The 19,856-nt window shown below is 44.4% G+C and overlaps 1 protein-coding gene across 5 annotated transcripts in view; it reads left to right on the top strand.

Moving 5' to 3' along the window:
* Positions 1-19,856, top strand: part of PLEKHM3 (pleckstrin homology domain containing M3) — a 133,688-nt gene that overhangs the window by 111,469 nt on the left and 2,363 nt on the right. Inside the window, exons 8-9 of one of the 5 annotated variants that reach the window (XR_012154375.1) lie at positions 11,953-12,359; positions 12,783-12,853. The exons of 1 other annotated variant lie outside the window; for it this stretch is intronic. Coding sequence is in view for 3 of the 4 variants with exons in the window: in XM_073306628.1 (XP_073162729.1) it covers positions 11,953-12,105; positions 12,783-12,960 (331 nt within the window). In the remaining variant the exon portion in view is untranslated. 3 more of the 5 variants (XM_073306628.1, XM_073306629.1, XM_073306630.1) reach the window with 3 other exon arrangements.

The following is a 19,856-nucleotide window of genomic DNA, read 5'->3' as shown; positions in this document are numbered from 1 at the left end:
TTCCTGCAAAGACTTATGCATGTTCCTAACTGTACACCTTGTTTTACAGAAGTCAGTGGGACTAGTCACAGTCCATAAAGTTAAATACACCTGTAATTCTTTGCAAGATCGTGGCTGTATTGTGTTATGGCTGCACTGCCATTGGAGAAAAATGCATTTGAGCCTTTGTGGGAATATCAAAGATCTATGCTGAGTACAGATACTAAAAGGCATCGCAGAGAGTACTTCCAGAAGGGCTAGATTTTCCAAACAGGTCAGCGTACCAACTGCTGATCTGTCGAAAATCTGGCCCTAAGTGGCACGTCGACTGCAGAGTGTTGAGCCCTGTTTTTTTTTTAAACGGTGACCTTTATCTAGATACCTAAATGGGAACTGAGTCCTTTTGACAATCTGACCCCATGTGCATCTGTCATATCTGCTCAAAATCTTGTGGACCAAGCTTTGGTTTTGGTGTCTTTGCAGAGTTGTACCGTAACTATGTAATTGGAATATGCAACTGGAAAAAGGTTGAATAGTTACCTAGGCCTACGTAACACAGTGACTTTCCTAACAAGCATTGTATTTTGAAGAAGCATTCATTTAAAAGGTAGATTTGAGAGTCTCGGTTCTGACTGCTACCTTTCATTTTTACCTAGACCTTCTTTACTAACAAAATTATCTTGGCTAGACGTGTCCTGCATAAAACAGACATTGGGCCCAGTCCTACAAACACTCAGGCATTTGGGTGCTCCACCCATCTAACTCAGTGGAACTACTCACATAAGCCGTGGTACTCATGGCCATGTGTGAAGGGTCAGGCCCAGAGTCAGGTGTACAGGGATGTAGTAAGGGTAACAGGGACGTGGCTTCACCACAATTTTGTTCCACACCATCATTTAAGTTCAGCACCACCTCCTGGCTGCACCTCCCTCCTGCCTGAACATGGTGCCCATCTCCCTTCCTACTCCCTTCTGCGACTTGATCTGCATCCCTGATCTCTCTTCTTTCCGAGATCAAATACCACTTACCTTTCTACCTCCCGTCGCAGATCTTCCCCCACTCTCCTTCCCCCAGTGCAGAGCCACTCCTCAGGCCATGCACCCAATTCATCTCTCCCTGCTTCCCAGAAAACACCCCCCCTCTGACCAAATAATAATAACTCCTAGCTCGGACATAACCATAGATCAGCCTCAGATCTTTAAGAACTTTACAAAGGAGGTCTTTACCATTCTCCCCAGTTTGCAGTTGGGGAAACTCCATCATCCTAGCAGCTCCGCTCTCTTTAAATCTTCCCCATCTCCCTGCTGGCAGTACCACCAGCCCCAAGGGCTCACACATCATCATGTTGCCCTTAAAAAATTATGAGATTATATTTTATGCATAATAAAGGTTGTGTGCTTTTTCTTCTGGTTTTTGACTACAGTGGCTCTTCGCCTGCTGACACTAGCCGAGGGACTGGCTCTACATTTTTAATTTTTGTAAATAAATTTTCAATGTCACTTTTCGGGTTTCCTGTGCACTAGGTCTGACCCCCAAATTTGTCACATTACTCTCATCCTCAGTTGTAGACCTACAGAATCCTGCTGTGACTGATGCTTACCCCTTAAAGCTCCCTGTTGAGTGCAAATCTGGAAATATAAATAGATGAGTGGGACATAAAACACCCTGGAAACCCAACGGCATTAAATGTAGACATAATTAACGGGAAGTTAAAGACAGGCTTGCTGCCTTAACCAAGAGCAACGGAAGAAATAGCCCTCAGAGCTGCAGAATTTCTTTACATTACCTACTTTGCTTGAGCCTGTTGTTATATGTTAATAAATACCATTAATTCAGTAGATCAACACAACTGTCATTCAGAAACATCAGCTTGTTAAAGCAAAGTGCTTTCCCTGCTGTTGAGCCCACTGTCATAGGAGACTCTGAAGTGAATGTTGGTTTTTAGCTGATTATGCCCAGGCACGCAGCAGGCATGATTCTCTGTAGCTTTGCACCCTGCATGGTAGTTTTCAGCTGTGCAGAGTGGCTGTACAACATTGCCAGCGGGGAACAGCAGGGTGTTGCAATCAGGCCCAGTGGAGTAAATCACTTGCTGTGGTGTAAATCAGCAGTAATTCTAGTGAAGTCTTATAGATTGTCCCTGGTTCAAGCTAGATCAGAATCAGCCCCAGTGTTTGTCTTCGTATTTGGCTCCAAATGCTAATTTTAAACTACAATATATTGTGTGCTACATAAATTTGAGCCTGATCCAGCACCACTTGTACAGGTGAGTAAATCGTACTGACATGGATCCCAGTTCTGCTATTCTAATGTTGAGTAGAACCTTGCCATGCCAGTGCTCCTATAGAAATCAAAGGGAGCGCTCGTGTGTTTGCTATATCCACTGTTTTTCTTTCGTCTTATAATTAGATGGTAAACTCTCTGTAGAGACTGTCTGTGTTCTGTGTTTGCACGGCACCTTGCACATTTGGGTTAGATCCCCTAGGTACTATCACAACAGCTTATACCAATGTAGGAGTAGCAGAATCAGGCTCTATTTAATTTGGTTTATTCACATGTTCCATGGGTTTCAGACCTGGCCAGCATGCATCTGTGCTTTAGGTTTGCTGTCAGAGTAAACTGTTATCAAAGTAAACTGTTCAGTGAATACACATTGCTGGTCACACATTGCTAGCTCTTTTCTTCAGTTTCTGCAACTATCAAACTGGGATAACAATTGCCTACCTCACATGGGATGGTTTGAGGATTAAGTAGTTGTTTGTACTGTTCTTTAGCCTCAGAGTGCATTCAACCTAGAATATTATCTATAAGCAGGAAGCATTAACATACTAAGAGCAGCCCTCATTTGATGATTGTGTGTATACTAACGAGGGCCATAATTACAATTTGTTGCACTGCAATCTGTATTTAGTGCGGGAAATTCCAGAATATGATATCTGGGCATAGGCTTAATAACCTAGACTGGGTGCATAGGTCCAGATATAGTGTCTATTCCTTACATGCTGTAATCTACATAGCAGATGCATAATTTTTAAAGCAGGTCTGAAGTACTGTATTTGGACATGAAGTTTTCAAACAATGCATAAAAATTTTTCTCCTGTCCATGTCAAGCTGCCTGGTTAAGAGAGTAAGTGTGTCGCCAAAAGCAAAGGGAGGAGGGCACTATTCTGCCAAGCGCCTCATGCAAGGGAAAACCTGTGTCCATATCAGTGCCAAGTCTCTTCCATTCATTTACTGTATTAGAGCCTATTTTCCTCTCCAGCATGCGTCTTGGACTGGTTCCTAGGCAACTGTAACAATGTTGCTGCACATGTGCTTCAGGCATTCATTGCCTTTGGGGGCTGTTTTGTTTTGAAAGTGAATGCAAACTAGTCTGTTGCCTTTTCTTTCGGTTCTGTTAACCTCTCTGAGAGTTTTGCAGGGTGCCCATGTGTTACCCGCAGTTGAGCGGTGCAGACAGCTTGCCCACACACGCACGCACACACCCAGAACAAGATTACACATTGGTTGTCTTCTCTAGTCAAGGCTCGTTTAAGCTGCAGTGTTTAGATACGTGGGTTTTTCCATAGCTGGGCTACAGCTATAAACCTGAGTATGCTAGATGCAAAATACACATAGGGCACCGTTTAGAAAATACAATGAATTGTCCACGTTCTCTTGCTTTCACTCCCTGTCTCTGTGTGAATTTCACCTACAGGGTTCTGGATGAGAGAGGGCCCAATCCTGCAATCTCTAACTCACACACGGAGTCCCATTGATTTCAAGGGATTACTCATCTGAGTAAGGGATTTCAAGATCTGGCACAGAGTAGATTGTTCTTTGTATGACAAAATAAAAATCAGCTGATAGAATTACATGAGAGAAAGGGTGGTCTTGTCACTAGGCACTGGAGTGATGATACTCAGGAGGTCTGAGTTCATTTCCCATCTCTGCCACAGACTTCCTATGTCACCTTGAGCGACTCTCTTCATTTCCCCATAGCATCTGTAAAATGGGGATAATAATACTTCATTTCACCCACCCTTTGTCTGGCTTGTGCACTTAATTTATAAGCTCTTTGAGGCAAGGACTGTCTCTGTATGTTTGCACAGCACAGGGGTTCTCAAACTTTTTTTTGCTGGGCCCCCCTTTGAAAATATTTCAGGCTGTGATGATTCCCTCCCACCCCCCCCAAAAAAAAGTGATAGCAAATTACTATACATACTCAAAGGAGCCCTAAATAAAGCATGTAATCATTATTCCTGCAGTCAAAGGCAGTGAAGCCTTTAAAAAACTGCAAAGTAGGGTGACCATATTTCAAGTTTCCAAATAAAGGACACTGCTGGACGGTGGAGTACAGTAATACTATACCAGGCCACCCTGACTTCTGCGCTGCTGCTGGCGGCGGCTCTGCCTTCAGAGCTGGGCGCCCGGCCAGCAGCTGCCGCTCTCCAGTCGCCCGGCTTTGAAGGCAGCACCGCCGCCCGCAGCAGTGCAGAAAGTACGGTATTGCCACCCTTCCATCTCGTGACACCCCCCCCACGCACAACTGTCTTGAGACTCCTTTTTGGGGCAGGACCCCCAGTTTGAGAAACGCTGATCTAGACATTTCTGTAACGCAAAGAATAAATAGTAATAAAAACTCGTGCCTGTCTAGGATTATTTTAATCAGAGCTCTGCTGAACGAATACATGTGACATCGGCGAAAGAAAGTTGAAAACAATTTCCTATTATTACATTTTCGTGTTCTTTAGGCTGAATGAGCAGGGATCCCATGGAAAAAATAATATGTGATCATGTGATTAAAGGCTGTATCATAATGCGTACGCACAAGGGGGCTAAATTAAGGCTGCACAAGCAACCTTAATTCTGGTATTTCCTAACTTTTGAGAGCTTGGCTTTGCCATCTTATTGTTCTTTTAATGTGACCCGGGGGGCAATATGTAATAATAAATAATAAGAGTACCAATATGGTGCATAACAATTCTCTGGTTTTGATTTGGGGATTTTGCTCCTTCTCTGTTATACTTCGTAATGGAACAAAGATTATGTAGAGAACATGCTAATTCTCAGTGGTACTATACACCGATGCAAACCGGCAACCCAGAAGAAAATATGCCTAAATCATAAAATACCCTGAAGTTTCGACAGACACGGAATAGGCCATAAAAGAGCATGAAAGGAGATAAAGCACCAGAAGGAGATGAAGCTATTTTAGATGCCCTCTTAAAAGGTTGAGAGTCAGTATGAAAACAACATAATACATTCTCAAGTCCTTCAAAAGATATTTGCAGAATAGGAAGGTATCATTATTAATGTGGAACATTACGACATCATTCATAACAAAGGAAACATGAAAGGCCTGAATAACTACAGACTCATAAGCTTATTGTCAGTAGTATCCAGAACTCTCACAAAAGATGCAGGGACTTATGGCCTTCAACCATGAAAGGAATCAGGATTCAGAAATAATATCTCAAGTATGGATCACCTATGACAACGAGTAAGGTTAAGGAACAGACAACCAAGTGCAGCAAACTGTTGCAGATGGTCTTTTGTGGACTGAAAAACATACTTTGTTTCTATGGAAATAGGAGCACTGGAAAACAAAAACAGTAGAACAGGCATATGTGAGAATCTTGAAATATGCATCTAGAAACAGCCATAATGTTCAGATTTGAAAAGGAGAGTTGAGAGGCTATGGGCACATCTACATTTGAGATGGGAGGTGTGATTCCCAGCTTCTGTAGATGTACCTGCATTAGAACTGCTCAAGCTTTGTGCCTAAAAATAGCAGTGTGTCCACAGCGGCATGAGCTAGCCACCCGTGTACGTAGCCAGAGGGTCAGGTAGGGGTGTACTCAGGTGGGGGTCACTGAGAGTTAGGTGCTTCGCTGCCATTTGTGCCTTTGAAAATCTCCCCAAAGACACCGTAGGCCAAATTTTCAGAAGTGCTCAGTCCCATCGGGGCACCCAAGCAAGTGAAGAGATTTTCAAAAGAGCTTCCTTGGCACGTTGGGAGTTGAACACGCATGAAAATCTGACCTCAGTTGTGGGTATGGAGAAAGTGTAGGCTTATGTCAACAAAAGTCACTTCCAGGCTGGCAAAGACTTTTGGAAACCTGGATTGGGAAGAGTAGGAACACCAAGGAAATTGGAGAGTAATTGAACAGCGTTAGATTGATGGACGGCATTCTCTTTTTGACGAAGAACCTTGCAGCAAGGTTTACCAAGCTATTTTTAATGTTCATTGTGTAGATTCTGCTGATTCAAATTGTTGGCACCATCAACAAAATGAGACGATTTTGACTAGTCTATGTTGTACCCTCTGATGCCCACCACCAAATGATGGTGATTGCATTTACTGATAGCCATAGCATGGAGTCAAAACTCAGGCACCCATCTGTCACAAGGTGAAGACAGATCAAAACACAACCCCTGCTGGTACTAACTTGACTGACAGGATGGCATCAGTGCTAATACATAAAGATAACATGATGGTGTCCAAGTGAAAATGATACCTGTTAAAAAACATCTGTGCGTATTATGATGTTGAGATAAAGCAAAATGTTAGAGCACGTCACAACCAATGAAAATTCAGTAACAAAAAATTATGCTAAAATTACCTTATGACTGTAAACTCCACTAATGTTACAAACATTGCGTTAGGAACCAAAGGAGCCATGTTACGTTTAAATCAATTATTTTGTGTCTCTGGCCATTGCAGCAAATACCATCAGAACATTTCACCGCACCAAGTAAATGTTACGTAATGGTGGGAGAATATGTAGTCCCCCTCCATGGACTTCTGTGTAAGAAAGGATAGAAGTTCTGTGTACCACTTGTAGTAGGGTAGTGCCATGATTAGTAAGGAATAGCCAAGCATTTATAGCATTGGCCAGCATCTTTGCAAATCCCTGTTACAGGCCCAGATTCTTGCAATCAGACTTGTGCGGGTTGACCTAACACCTGCAAGGAGCTGCCTTGAGGTCGGTTGGCTCTGTCCACCTGTGTGGATCTGATTTCAAGATGCAGGCATCTATGCGCTGTAATGCTTGGACACAGTGAGACTGAGCTAACAGCCCTGTAATGACTTCCTTGCATTTTGTTCGGTCACATGATCACCGTAGCAGTTCTTTCAGGACTAAGTTATTGGAATTTTGTTCCAGGGAACATCAGTTCATCTAAAGATGCAAAGGGCAGCATGTTATTCCTGAAACCCTTTTAATATTTGCCCAGCAAGAACTGAGAAAAAATCAGGGCAGGCCTGATGTATTGATATTTATGACCCCGAGGGAGACCTGAATTTGATTTCTGGTGCTGTTCTCTTGCCCCACTGCAGAAGCAGGCAGTGCATGCTACTCCCGGGGAAGAGGGAGTGTTTTTGTTCCTTGGCAGTCAGCATCGACCTCAGTGGGTTGCATAAAGAGCAGTATAGTCTGCGAAGTCGCATGCACTCTTCTGCGAGAAGGGAGGGGTAGCCGTGATGCGGTTCTCCAAGGGTGTATGAAGGGACTGCTCAAGGCTCCAACATTGCAGAAGATCCCTTAGGATGAGAGTTGAGCCCAAATCCCCCAGGAATATAAAATAACTGACTGACCACGAGCAGAAAAATTGACCCCCAGGGAGAGAGACTCACTGAGTCTATGACTCTTAGGCATGTACCCAGAATGGCTTGCATAGAAGTCTGATTTTGTTCTTCTATTCTGTCTTCTTCAAAGCAACACGTCTCTCTTGTTGTTTACTTTTTGTGGATCCCAACAAGGCCTGTTGTATTTGTCCAAGGCACTACAAAAGCATCTGAGGAGAGGAGCATATAATATATAATTGAGGGTGGTTTGTAAAGGGGGTGTTGTTTCAGATGCGTATGAGAAATGCCCTCTCTTCTAACACAGGTGCTGCGTGTTGCCCTTACAAAATACAGCTGCAGCGGATCCAGATTCCAGTCATATCTGTATGCTGGCGAGATGGGGGTTGGGGTGGAGGGGCGTACAGGGAGAGGGAAGAGGGAAATTTTGTTTCATTAATCCAAATTTTAGGTTATGTTGTAGCCAGGATGTGAGCTGTATTTGAAAGTTTAATTGCTGAGATGTTACAGTTGGTAGCTTCTGATATGTATAAGTTAGGTTTGACTTTCAGAGTTCAGTTCAAGTTCACGGCTCACTCTTGGTTCACTGTTGAGCTGCTGTCCCCGTCAGTTACTAGATGGTGTTCAAGTTGTGGGGCACTTGCTTATGCAGGTCGCTGAGCCATTTCACTGGCTGCTATATTTTCCTGAATTTTAACATTATGTGAAAGCTCCCACACCATGGGAATCACGGATATTTGTAGTATCACAGCTAGAAAGAGACAATAAATACGGCTGCAACGGTTCCTTGCACTAGACAACGCCTCAATCATTGATTGCCTTTAACAGTGAACAGTACAGCTTAGAAATTAGTACAGAATTGGCTGTGGTGTCAATGCGCGGTGTGTAAAGCAGGGCTGATGTTTCAGAGCATTGCGAATCTCTCGGGATACAGGCTGCCACGTTTAGTAGTGTGCTCTGGGCCAAGTGTGATCAGGAGCACCTGCAAACCCAAAATTACATTAACCAATTATGGGAAACAACCCACAAGCACTTTATTAATGATTCCTGGTCTTAGGTCTCTGCCTCATGGACTTGGAGAAGGTAGAAAGATGTTCTAATTGTTAAATACAAATGTGTATCTATTGACAAATCCGTACCCGTACGTTCTCCAAATTCTGTATGCCAGGAGATGGTCTCACGAAAACATTGTCAAGAGGAATCACTTGGCTGGGAGTTTTAAGCCCAGCAGCCATTCATGTTTTTGATGTATGCTGGTAAATTAGATTTCAGTATGAAGGAAGAAGCAATGTGCCTGAAGTATTCCCACAGGGAATGACTTTTCTGTCATGGCTGGAACATCTTTCCTAGTGAGCTGAAGTGTGGTCAGTCAGTTGATATTGGTAGGTTACTTTCATTTGCATATATTGCTTGGTACTCTGGGCTGCTGAAAATCATAGAATCATAGAATCTCAGGGTTGGAAGGGACCTCAGGAGGTCATCTAGTCCAACCCCCTGCTCAAAGCAGGACCAATTTTTGCCCCAGATCCCTAAATGGCCCCCTCAAGGATTGAACTCACAACCCTGGGTTTAGCAGGCCAATGCTCAAACCACTGAGCTATCCTCCCCTCCCCCCAATCATCTTTTGTATTCTAAGGTACAGTGGGCCCAATTCTGATCTCTCAGCTGTTTTGCCCTAGGGAACTCACTCGCTTTCGGTGGAGTAACTCTTTTACATCATTGCAGTGCGAACTCAGCATCAGCCCCAGTCGGTGTCCCAAGAGTTTCTGTGGCAGTGCTAAATTGGCATATGCATTGGAGGCAAACAGAAGCATCCTCTAGCCCTGCTCCTGCACGGAGCCGGCGTGGCCGTGGGCAGCCATGTTTGCCTGCACTAAATAAGAGTTCTTCTGAGTACAGTGTTGTTTGCTCAGCCTGCTGTTGGGGCAGAAAGCACAGGTGCATTTGTGAGAGAAGCTGAGAAATGGGCTCTCAAGGTTGGCATCATTGGGGGAGCAAACAGAGCAATTTGTGAAGGACTTTGGGGTCCTTAGGGATCAAAGAGAAGACCAATAGTCCTGGACGTGGATTGTGTGACTGCCGCTCATGCTCCCAAATAAGTGCAGTGAGCTCTTCGGGCCAGGGACCATCTTTCTAGATCGTGGTTGTGCCATACTAACACAGTGGGGCCCTGGTCTGGGGTTGCCGCAGTCCAAATAATAAATCAGAGTAACAAGAAATTTCTTTCCACCCTGTTTTTGGGGGAACTAAGAGCTGTTTGTTAATTTCACAAATGATCCTCATCTGAGCATATTGCTGAGTTACGAAGCATTTGACAAATGAATTTGTTTTAATTTTGAAATCTGTAATCCTTTTTCCCCCCCCTCCGTTAATGACCTTTGGATAGCAAGAGCAGGTGTGGTCGGCTCCTCTGTAATCCGGCAGGCATCCATTTCAACAGCAGTGCCTGATAAGTTTTGTCACTTCCCCGAGTGCTGGGGAGAATTATCAAGAGGGGGAAGGGAGTGGCACTGAATGAAGACAAAATTACACTCATCATCAATCATTAGCCTCTAGCAACTTCCAGAGAATTGTAAATCACTGACTAACCAGGGAGAATTAGCTTGATAAAATCACCATTAGTGTCAGTTTGGAGTTATTTAAAGTTTTAAAGGGCGTGGCTGTTTTCTCTCTCTCTCTCTCTCTCATTCATTTGTATCTGTGCAGATGTGTAATATAAGTGTGTGTATGCATGCATGTGTACATGACCCTATCCAGCAAAAGCACATGCTTAACTTGAAGCATGTGAGAACTCCCACTGAAGTCAATGGGACATCAGGCTTAAGTGCTTTGTTGGATACGGGTTGTAATTCTCTCTCTCTCAGAGAGTAAGAGAGGCGGATCTTGGGACAAGGTAACATCATCCTTAGCGGGAGCGTGGGGCACATCCTCATCTGGTGTAAATTGTTGTAGCTCCATTGACATAAGGGAAACTGACAATTTACACCAGATGAGGATGTGCCCCTGTAAGTCTTCCCTGGTCCTCTTCCCAGCCATCTGGCAGGTGAAAGTTGGACAAAGCTTTATACCCACGGTTTAAAGTGCAGTCAGGAGCTGAAGCACAGGAGGAAATGGCTATTTGTGCCTGGACTTCCCCCAGTGGTGCCAACCCCATTATTCAGAAATCATGAGCTGGCTCTAAAAACCATCTGATTGGCTTGTTTTTAAATAAATGTATGTTTTTTTCTTATTTGCCTCCTGGTTTCTCAGCCATTAGGGTACGACTCGCTTCCCATTTTCAAGCTTTTCTCCACAATCTTGGGGATTAGAAACTTGCTCCTTTTCACATGAAACCTGAGACTCCCACACAATCACCTGCCTCCAGCAGCTGGGGATTAAAGAAAACACCAGATATCACAAGATTTGTGGTGAAATCATGAAAACTGACCACACCTCTACATTTAAAAAATGAATTTCCTTAAGGACTCATATTGTGTTCTTGTCTTCATTATTTAATACACCCACTTCATCTAAAATTATTTATCTCTATCCCTTTTCTTATTTGGCTACAAAGCTGCAGCTACCAAGCCCATGACGTGTTCGTCCCTGCAGCTGGCTATTTGCACTGAAAAGATGAGAATTTAAAATTGCTTAGCTCTCCATAATTATTGTAATGTTACACGGCTCTTACATTAACATACTGCACAGCAGTACCTAATTCAGAATTAGTGTGTTGATGTCATTGTCTCTGAATGGTTAAATAACAGACCACTCATTTTGCTGGAAGGATGGAGTCTTCTAAATTTAAAAAGAGAAAAACACTGTTGTAATGGAGGGTGAGACCAGAATGGACCATTACAATCCTGTAGTCTGAGCTGCTGCATAACGCAGGCTGAAGAATAACACCCAATAACTTTCTGTGTTCCCTTTGTACTTGGTTGAATATCTTAGTTTTCTTCTGTGGTAGAAGTGGACAGCAGTTTTATTCTTCGCAGAACAGCTGGCCACTGCAGTGGAATTCCAGTGAGAAAATGTCATAATTCCATTGTTCCAAGCTCTGAAATATGCATTAGCAGAAGTGGAGACAATCACTTCGAGCATGCAAACTAAAGCAGAAAACTTGTGTTTTATAAAAGAGCAATGGGAGAACACAATCTCTCTATAACAGATAAATATACCTATTCCCTAATGAGCCTTGGCGTTGACACTTAACAAAATGAACACTCATCATGGTAATAATTAATATTAACGGAGCAGAAATCCTAGGGCAGATCTTCAGCAGATATAGATGGGTTCTTTGATTTCAATAGATCTGCATCCGTTTTTTACAGCAGCTGAGAATCTTGACCCGTGTGTACTGTGTACTTTTGCTTCCTATTATTATTATTTATTCATTCTTTCATTATTATTTATTTGTATTATCATAGCTCTAGTCATGGACCAAGACTCTCTTTTGCTGGACAGACACAGAACAGAAAGACGGGCCTGCCCCAAAGAGCCTGTAATCTCAGCATTAGACAAGAGACAACAGGTGGATACAGACAGACGGGGGAGCACAAGGAAACAATGAGACCATATTGGTCAGCATGACAGGCTGTGCTCTCAGCACACCACAGCCTAACTATTGTCAAGTTGTGTGTAGGCACCACGACAAAGGAGAGCCGTGAGCAGGAAACTGAAGGAAAAGCAGATGTTTACGGGGAGCTCCTCCCAAGCATGCAGGGCAGCATGGGAGAAAGCACAAAGGTGCTTGTTGGACAAGTGGACAATGGAAGCTGGTGTAAAGGGCCAATCGGAACCAGGAGTTGACCGTTCCCTACTGAATGAGAGAGAGGTCAGGAAGGGCCTTGAAAATGTAGACAAGTAGCTTGTGTTTGATATGATGAAGAGGGAGCGAGTGAAAGAATGTAAAGAGAGAGGTGATGTGGTCAAAGCAATGGGCTAGAAAAATAACCATGAATGGCCCTGAGTGGGAAAAGATTGCATTTGTCAAGGCCAGAGACCAGGAGGTTGCTGTGTTCGAGACATGAGATGATGAGAGCCTGGACAAGAGTCTGAGCTATGTGGGTGGATAGGAAAGGTTGAGTCTTAGGGATGTGAAGCAGAAAAAAAATCTGCAAGACTTAGATGTGAGGAAAGGCCTAAGCTACCAGAACTTTCCCAGCAAGCGTTTGCTGTCCACATCTCCTGTTCTAATCAGTTGCATGCGATTGGTCATCATGTGTCTTTCATTAACAGAACTAATTGGTGTTTGCAGGTGTGAGAGCTGTGGCGCTGTCTTCCACTCTGAGTGCAAAGTGAAGTCTGTCCCGTGTCCCAGGTGTGTGCGCAAAGAGCTGCAGAAGAAGCAGAAGTCCTTCTGGAGGAGACTGAATATGGACGAGAGCCTGGAAGAGTCTTGCACCATGTTCGAGCTGTCCTACCAGAACACATGACTTCTCTTAGGCACTGGCTGACAGGAAGAGATCCTCTTCTACAGTCACCAATTCAAGCAGCTTCTTAGCTATTCAGGCAGCGACCTGATTGCAAAGACTTTGCCTGACCGTATCCTGATTATCGCTTAGCACTGGCCAAAAGAGCCGTGAAACCTGGATGGCTTTAGAATGTCTACAGCCAAATTGCATTTTGCAGTGAAGTTGAACCACTAGATCTCATGAAAAATGTGGCTTGCTTGAAATGTTTTCGGTCAAGCTCATTAATTATCAACCTTTTGTTTTCCACCTCAGGAGAAGATTTTCCTCAAGGCAGAAACGATTTCCTGCCACAACCACATCGCTGTTATTTTTGTTGTTGTTCGGTCAGAAACAGTGAATCAGCTGCTTATTTAAGTCTATTATTTTTATTAGTCTTGGCTGAGGCCCTGGTGAAGTGTTTTTCAGGGACTGAGAAAGTAGCAATGGTATCATGCCCACCTGTTTCATCTGATGCAGATGCATGGATCATTTTTCTAATGGCTTTGGGCTTTTTTTTTTCCCTCCACCCAAAGAAAAAAGAGCTTTTCATGTCAGATTTTGTTCAGGATGTTTTCAAGCGTAAGAACAAGAATTCCTTTAGGGGTGTGTCTATATTTATAGCCATCCCAGCAGAATACTATAAGATCAACAGAGGACTGATTGCTGTTTTTGGCTAGGGTGGCAATACCATTCTTGCCCTGTTATTGGAGCATCACCTTCTGCCTGCTGCTGCTGTCTACGTGGGCCTCTGTTCATGGGATGTTAGTTCAAATCCGTGTTCCATTCACATTCATAGCCATTTTAAACCACCAGATCATTTTGTTTTTTAGATCACCTTATATTAATGAGCAGTGCTTTATCCATAGGAGTGATAAACATGCTTCCCTTACCTGAATCTGCTAGAGCTACAGGAAAAGATCTCTTCTGCCTTTAATGTGTGTGTGTGTGTGTGTGTGCGTGTGCACACGCAAAATTTCCCTAATCATGAAACATATTTAATCTTTTTCCTGTACCCTTCTTGTGCATTTTGTGTGCTGCACTGGCCCCTGGCAGCATTATGCAGGTCCAGGGGGACTTTGGTACTTCAGTAGGAACTTACCAAGGGAAAGGGCAATTCTCGGAAGTGTATTCTGCCCCACATACCTGGAATATGGGGAAACATGAAACACAGTAAGTCATGTCTTCTGTGCAAAGAGAATGTGTGATCGATTTGATTGGGAAAACGTGTATGTTTCACCACTGACAATGTCTTTCACCCCAGTGAGTCTTTGAGATCGTCTTCACTTGAATCCATTAAGTATCTTAAGTTTTTCTCCGATCTCTACAGCAGTATGTATATTACATACATATGTACTCGTGTGTAAATTTACAGAAAGCAAGTACAGTGTCAGGAGAAAAGTTTACAGACTTTTTGTGTGCATGTGTATTTATTTATCGCTCCTCTCTAGCAGGTTTGCTAAATGGCAGGCCACCAACCTATGCTTCTTAGATAATCACCTAGCCAGTGAGCTTCCCTCCTCCCTGCCACTCAGGTTTGACTCAGCTGCACCTCCATCATGATGGAGGGATGGCAGGGCCAAATATGAGCGAGTGGCATTGCAACCTGGCCCACGGGATCACAGCGCCACTGAACTTATGACAGAGGGGAAGCTGCCCTGAAATCTGCTGCCCTGGGCAGCTGCCAAGCATCCCTATAGCTAGAGTGGTCTCTGTGCCTGGCCTAGAAACCTCGTATGGTAGCTGTTGTATTTAAGGGAGCAACCAGAGCCCTTATCATCAGAACTTTGCATTAATCGCTGGAATGGTATAAATAAAAGAGAAGGGGGTATAATACTTATAGGAAGTGGTTGGCAGGCTAAAAATGTATCCTCTCGTCTATTCAAACACCGGTGTTTCTGTTTCCCAACCTTTGGAGGGTGGGGAAATAGCTGAACCTGAGCTTTGTCAAATGAATAAACATCTATTATCCATATCCGTGTTCATTTGGAAAAGCTTAGGATTGGTGGGGTGTGTTGGGGGGTAACTATGCTTCCATAGCTTTTGGTTGGTTTTCATTTTAATGAAGATAATGCTGTCTGGTTGCCCGACCGCGTAGTGAATTGGGTTTGGCCAAGGGAAGCATAGAGATTCCCTTGTTTAGTGTACTTGCTCTCTGAAAATGAGCCACGCATCCTTCCCACTGCATGACCCCTCCTCCCAGCTCAATGGACTATACATGAAATGCTTTGCTTTCCAATATGATTCCTAGAGCGTGCTCCAGGGGAATCCTGCCTGGCTCCTCCGAGAAGAATTCCCTGCTCCATCATTTCGTGCTCACGCACAAATGCAAACACTTGGGGAGATATTCTGGAATTACAGTCACACAAACAGGAAATGGCTACACAAACAATCCGGCCCCCCAGCGTGTTTTCTGCATGTGTCCATTAGACCAGTCATGGGACAAAGCCACCAGCCTGGAAGTGAACCTGATGTGGCTGGTGCAATTCTGAATTAATTTCAGACCTAAGGGCAGGTCACGCAAAAAATGCCAGTCGCTGTTTCCAGAGCATAACCCATTAGAACACATGATCATTTACAGTGATGTTTCGCTGCCAGGCATTCGAGTGCATTTGCACACCCTGTATGAGAGCAGAGTCGCTTTTCAGACTTCATATGTTAACTTATTTGACATGTGCAACATCCGAAATGTGCCAGTGCTTTGCTGGATATTTTGGGCCAAATTCTGGCATAGTCCCATTGGACTTATTCTGAATTGACAAGAGTATTACTGAGAGCAGAACTTGGCCTCTTAACTTCAAGATGTACAGCAAAATGGAATAGCAAGTCTGATGTAAAGAGCAGATCTGGAGCGGCTGCCATCACCCCGACAGCAAACTACACTCGCACATCACATTGAGTAAGAGCTGCTGCCAATACCAAAGGTTTATGTGAAGTGCTGTCGTACAGCAGTGTTAGAAGGGAGCCAGTTCCTGGAATGGAGCCACATTCGCACCAGGGGAATGATAGACTTGACTTCTCGTAGTGTGGAAGAAGCTTTCTTCTCTGGGGAAGTCTTGCTCGTTTCTCCATAAGGAGTTAAACCCAGTTCTATGTCAGCATGCCTAGCAAAGTGCATCAGAGGTTGTGTCCTTCCAGCAGACTCACTGATGAAGCACAATGAAGCATCCAGTCCTGACTACGGGAGGAGTAGAATTGGGTCCGTATTAACTTTCAGCACCACAAGGCAAAAGCATAACTTTAAAATTCTATTAGTAAAAAAACAAAACTGTTCCTCTACTAAGTATATGCTGGCATCCACTGAAAAGGGGCCGATTTTCTGCAACAACCCCTTGTCTACACAGGAAGCAATCTGTGATGATGAATGATTTCCAACAAAATCTCCCAATCCAGGGATGTCTTTGTTTTGGAGAGAAGGGGGGTTTCTCTGTAGTCTCTGCTGTAGCAACATAGCTATTGGCCATTGATCCAGGAGAACAATTCGTTGCCCGTTCTGCCTGGCTCCTTAGACATCTTACACACAGATGGAACTGTCACCTGCTCCTTGGTTGGCATAGACCACCAACTGGAAAAGGACACAGGATCGTTCCCTGAAAAGAAAATCCCTTTCTCCCTGGAGTGTAACTCCTATATTTGTGCTTGCAAAATTTGTGCGGAAACTTTTCATTGTGAATCAGAAGTAAAATGCCCTGACTTGTCTGCAACACAAGGGAAACACTCTCACTGCTGCAGGGGGGAGGGTTATAGAAGATGCTCATGATGATCCATGCAATTACCACTGTTATAAGCTTGTACAGAACTAATAGTCACCGTAGATCTAGCGTGCTTTAATGAAACAGCTAGATTATAGCCTGATCCTTATGACTACTTAGAATACTTTGAATCTTAGTTTAGTTAGCCTGAGACTATTTTTAAACTTGTAGAGTTTGAAAAAAAAATGTATGCAATTCTCTCCCCCCGCCTTATGGAGTAAAGACATAGCTAGAAAATGAAAGCTGCAGTTTTTTTATGTTGTCAACCACTTGAATGAAATTTCCCAAATCTTGCTGGTCTTGAGTGGGTGCACTTGAATCAGTGGGCATCCTAATTTCTGCTGTGCAAAGTGCATTTGTCCAAGCATCAGGTTTGGTTTTCACTGGTGTCTGTTAACAGTTTTGCTCCTGTGACCTTAAGTTTTTCATGCTGTTCTCACATATGAGAAACAAGGGATTTCCCAGTGGATGGGTTTCACCAATTGTTGCGGGGAGATCTTTGGGCCTGATCTGCAAAGTTTTTTTTCTCTTACACGCGTCTGTGCCCTTCCTGCTTTTTGTCAGTCTCGGCTGATGAGAGCTGATTTCTCCATCACGTGACACAGTGTCCAGACTGGCACATACCGGTCCAGTCTCACTTCTTGGATGCTAGAAGCTCGCAATTGGGTTGGCTTCTGAACTATTTGAGCTAAGGCTCTTTTGGCGAGAACCCCGGCCCTGATTACCACTTCAGGAGTGGAGACCGAGAGAGCTGCTGGTGGCAAGTCTTTCTCTTAATATTTAATATCAGTAGCTGTGTACATTCTAATGTATTGTAATGGGAACCCTCGTTAAAATTAAATGGGGAACCTGAGAGCTTTTTGTTTGCTTTCTCCCTATGGAACAAAACCTGTCTTTGGGAAGGTCATGTCCAGATTGCAGCTGACTGTTGGTACCTATAGAAGGGATTTAATAGACTAATCATTACAATCTTAGCTCTTGTGCTCTGCTGCCCTGCTGAAAGCGCTCTCTCTCTCTCTCTCTCTCTCTCTTTGTCTCTCTCTTTGTCTTCCTGAGCTCTCCAGCCAGACTTCCAGCTTCGTAGCTTATTGTATAGCTATTGAACCAGTGGAGTCTGGTGGTTCCGTCTTCATAATTTGCCTTTCGATTCTCCCTCCCCAGTAGGAGTGCCTTACAGTACTGTATATTAGGGTCTTTGTTCCTGTGTCATGGTTCCTGATGGAAGCTGCTATTTGATTAATTTGTAGATCTCAACTAAATCTCCTGTTAACCTTCCCTTGCGCCCCATCCCACCCCCGCAGGATCCTCACAGACAGGATATACCAGCTCTGCATACACCAAGCTCTATGTAAACCTTTCACTTCTGCTTAACTTGGTGCCTTAATTTCCAAAAGTGAAGGATCTCTGTCAGAAATGCGCTGTCACAATTAAAAAACACTTTGGATTGGAGCTGTCAACCCTGGCTCACTTCGGCATCCACTTTACCAAGAACTGTAACAATGAGGTTTCGTAACTGCCTGCACTTTGGATGGGGATGTTTTGTTCGGGGAGGTAACTCACTGTTTATTACCTGTGATCAGGAGAATTCCATTAGCAGGCTTCTCTTCATGGGGCAATTAGGTGGTGTTAGAACATGAGCTTGAGGAGTCATGTTGACCAACACCTCTTTGTAGTGTAGACCGGGACAAGTCATGTTTAACATTGTGCCAGCCAGTCTTTCTGGAACCATGGGCTAGCCCAAGACCAGCTGACACAATGTCACACATGACAGCCCATCTATGCTGATTGATTGACATTATCCTAGAAAGGCAGTTAAACTGCTTAAGTCCGGCAAATAAGCAGTAAGCCCTACCACTGTGTGCGCCAGCCTGGGGAAAAGCCTGGCCACCTGGTGTGTCCTTTTAAGCCCATTATCTAAACCACTAGCAGGAATCCCATTTAAAAATGGCATTCTTGTCCCTGTAGCTGAGCAGAGGGGCTGTCACATCCTAAGATCACATATTGACTTAAAGTGCTGGTCTCCCCTCAGTCCCTAAGGAAGGGCAGTCACCCACATCACAGAGCCACCAAACATTCTGGCCCAATCAGGAATCTCAAGAGAAACCCAGGACAAGAAAGCCAGAGTCATCGCTGGCCGGAACCAATGTGTATTAGGGCAGTGGTTTTCAAACTTTTTTTCTGGAGACCCAGTTGAAGAAAATTGTTGATGTCTGCGACCCAAAGGAGCTGGGGATGAGGGGTTTGGGGTGTGGGAGGGGCTCAGGACTGGGGCAGAGGGTTGGTGTGAGGGCTGCGGGGTGTGGACAGGAATGAGGGGTTCAAGGTGTGGGAGGGGGCTCTGAGCTGAGGCAGGGGATTGGGGTGCAGGAGGGGGTCAGGGCTCTGGGCCGGTGGTGCAGGTTCTGGGGTGGGACTGGGGATGAGGGGCTTGGGGTAAAGGAAGGGGGTCCAGGTTTTGGGGGGGCTCAGGGCTGGGGCAGGGGATTGGGGCGTGGGCTTACCTTGGGCAGCTCCTGGTCAGCAGTGTCAGAACAGGTAGGAACTAGCCCGCCTTAGCCAGGCAGCACGGCCGACGGGACTTTGAACGGCCAGGTCGGCAGTGCTGACCAGAGCCGCCACGACCCAGTGCCTTCCATTCCGAGACCAGTACTGGGTTGCGACCTGCAGTTTGAAAACCACTGTCTTAGGGTGGTGGCTTGATTCAGTTTAGCTTCAGGTCTTATCTAACTGCAGGTTTACGCTGGTTTAACAAAAGGTATGATTTCAGACCGATTCTAGTGACGTTGGTGCAAAAGGCTGTGCAGATACTCAAAGCAGTTTAAATCTGGCTTATGCCAAATTTGCTTAAGTCAATCCTTTACCTTCTTACACAAAGCCAAAATAAGAAACTTACAAAAAGAATTGAGAGCATTTACACAGGGCTCTGCACCAGTTCAACTAAATCAGTTTCAAAACCAATTAAAGTTAAACCAAGGCAACTTTCTTGGGTAGACAAGATCTAAGAAAAGCCAGTGTGGGGAGGCTCCTACAGTTTGCATTAGCCTGAACCCACTCCCTCCATATTTACCCACAGTACTTAAGAACCATGGATTTTATCGATGGTGATGTCCCTTGAGTTTGTACGGCCTT

Source organism: Lepidochelys kempii, chromosome 11 (assembly GCF_965140265.1).
Source record: "Lepidochelys kempii isolate rLepKem1 chromosome 11, rLepKem1.hap2, whole genome shotgun sequence".
In the NCBI taxonomy this organism is placed as follows: domain Eukaryota; kingdom Metazoa; phylum Chordata; order Testudines; family Cheloniidae; genus Lepidochelys; species Lepidochelys kempii.
Note: the sequence above shows the minus strand (reverse complement) of the source record. Positions and strands in the feature narration are given on the sequence as shown.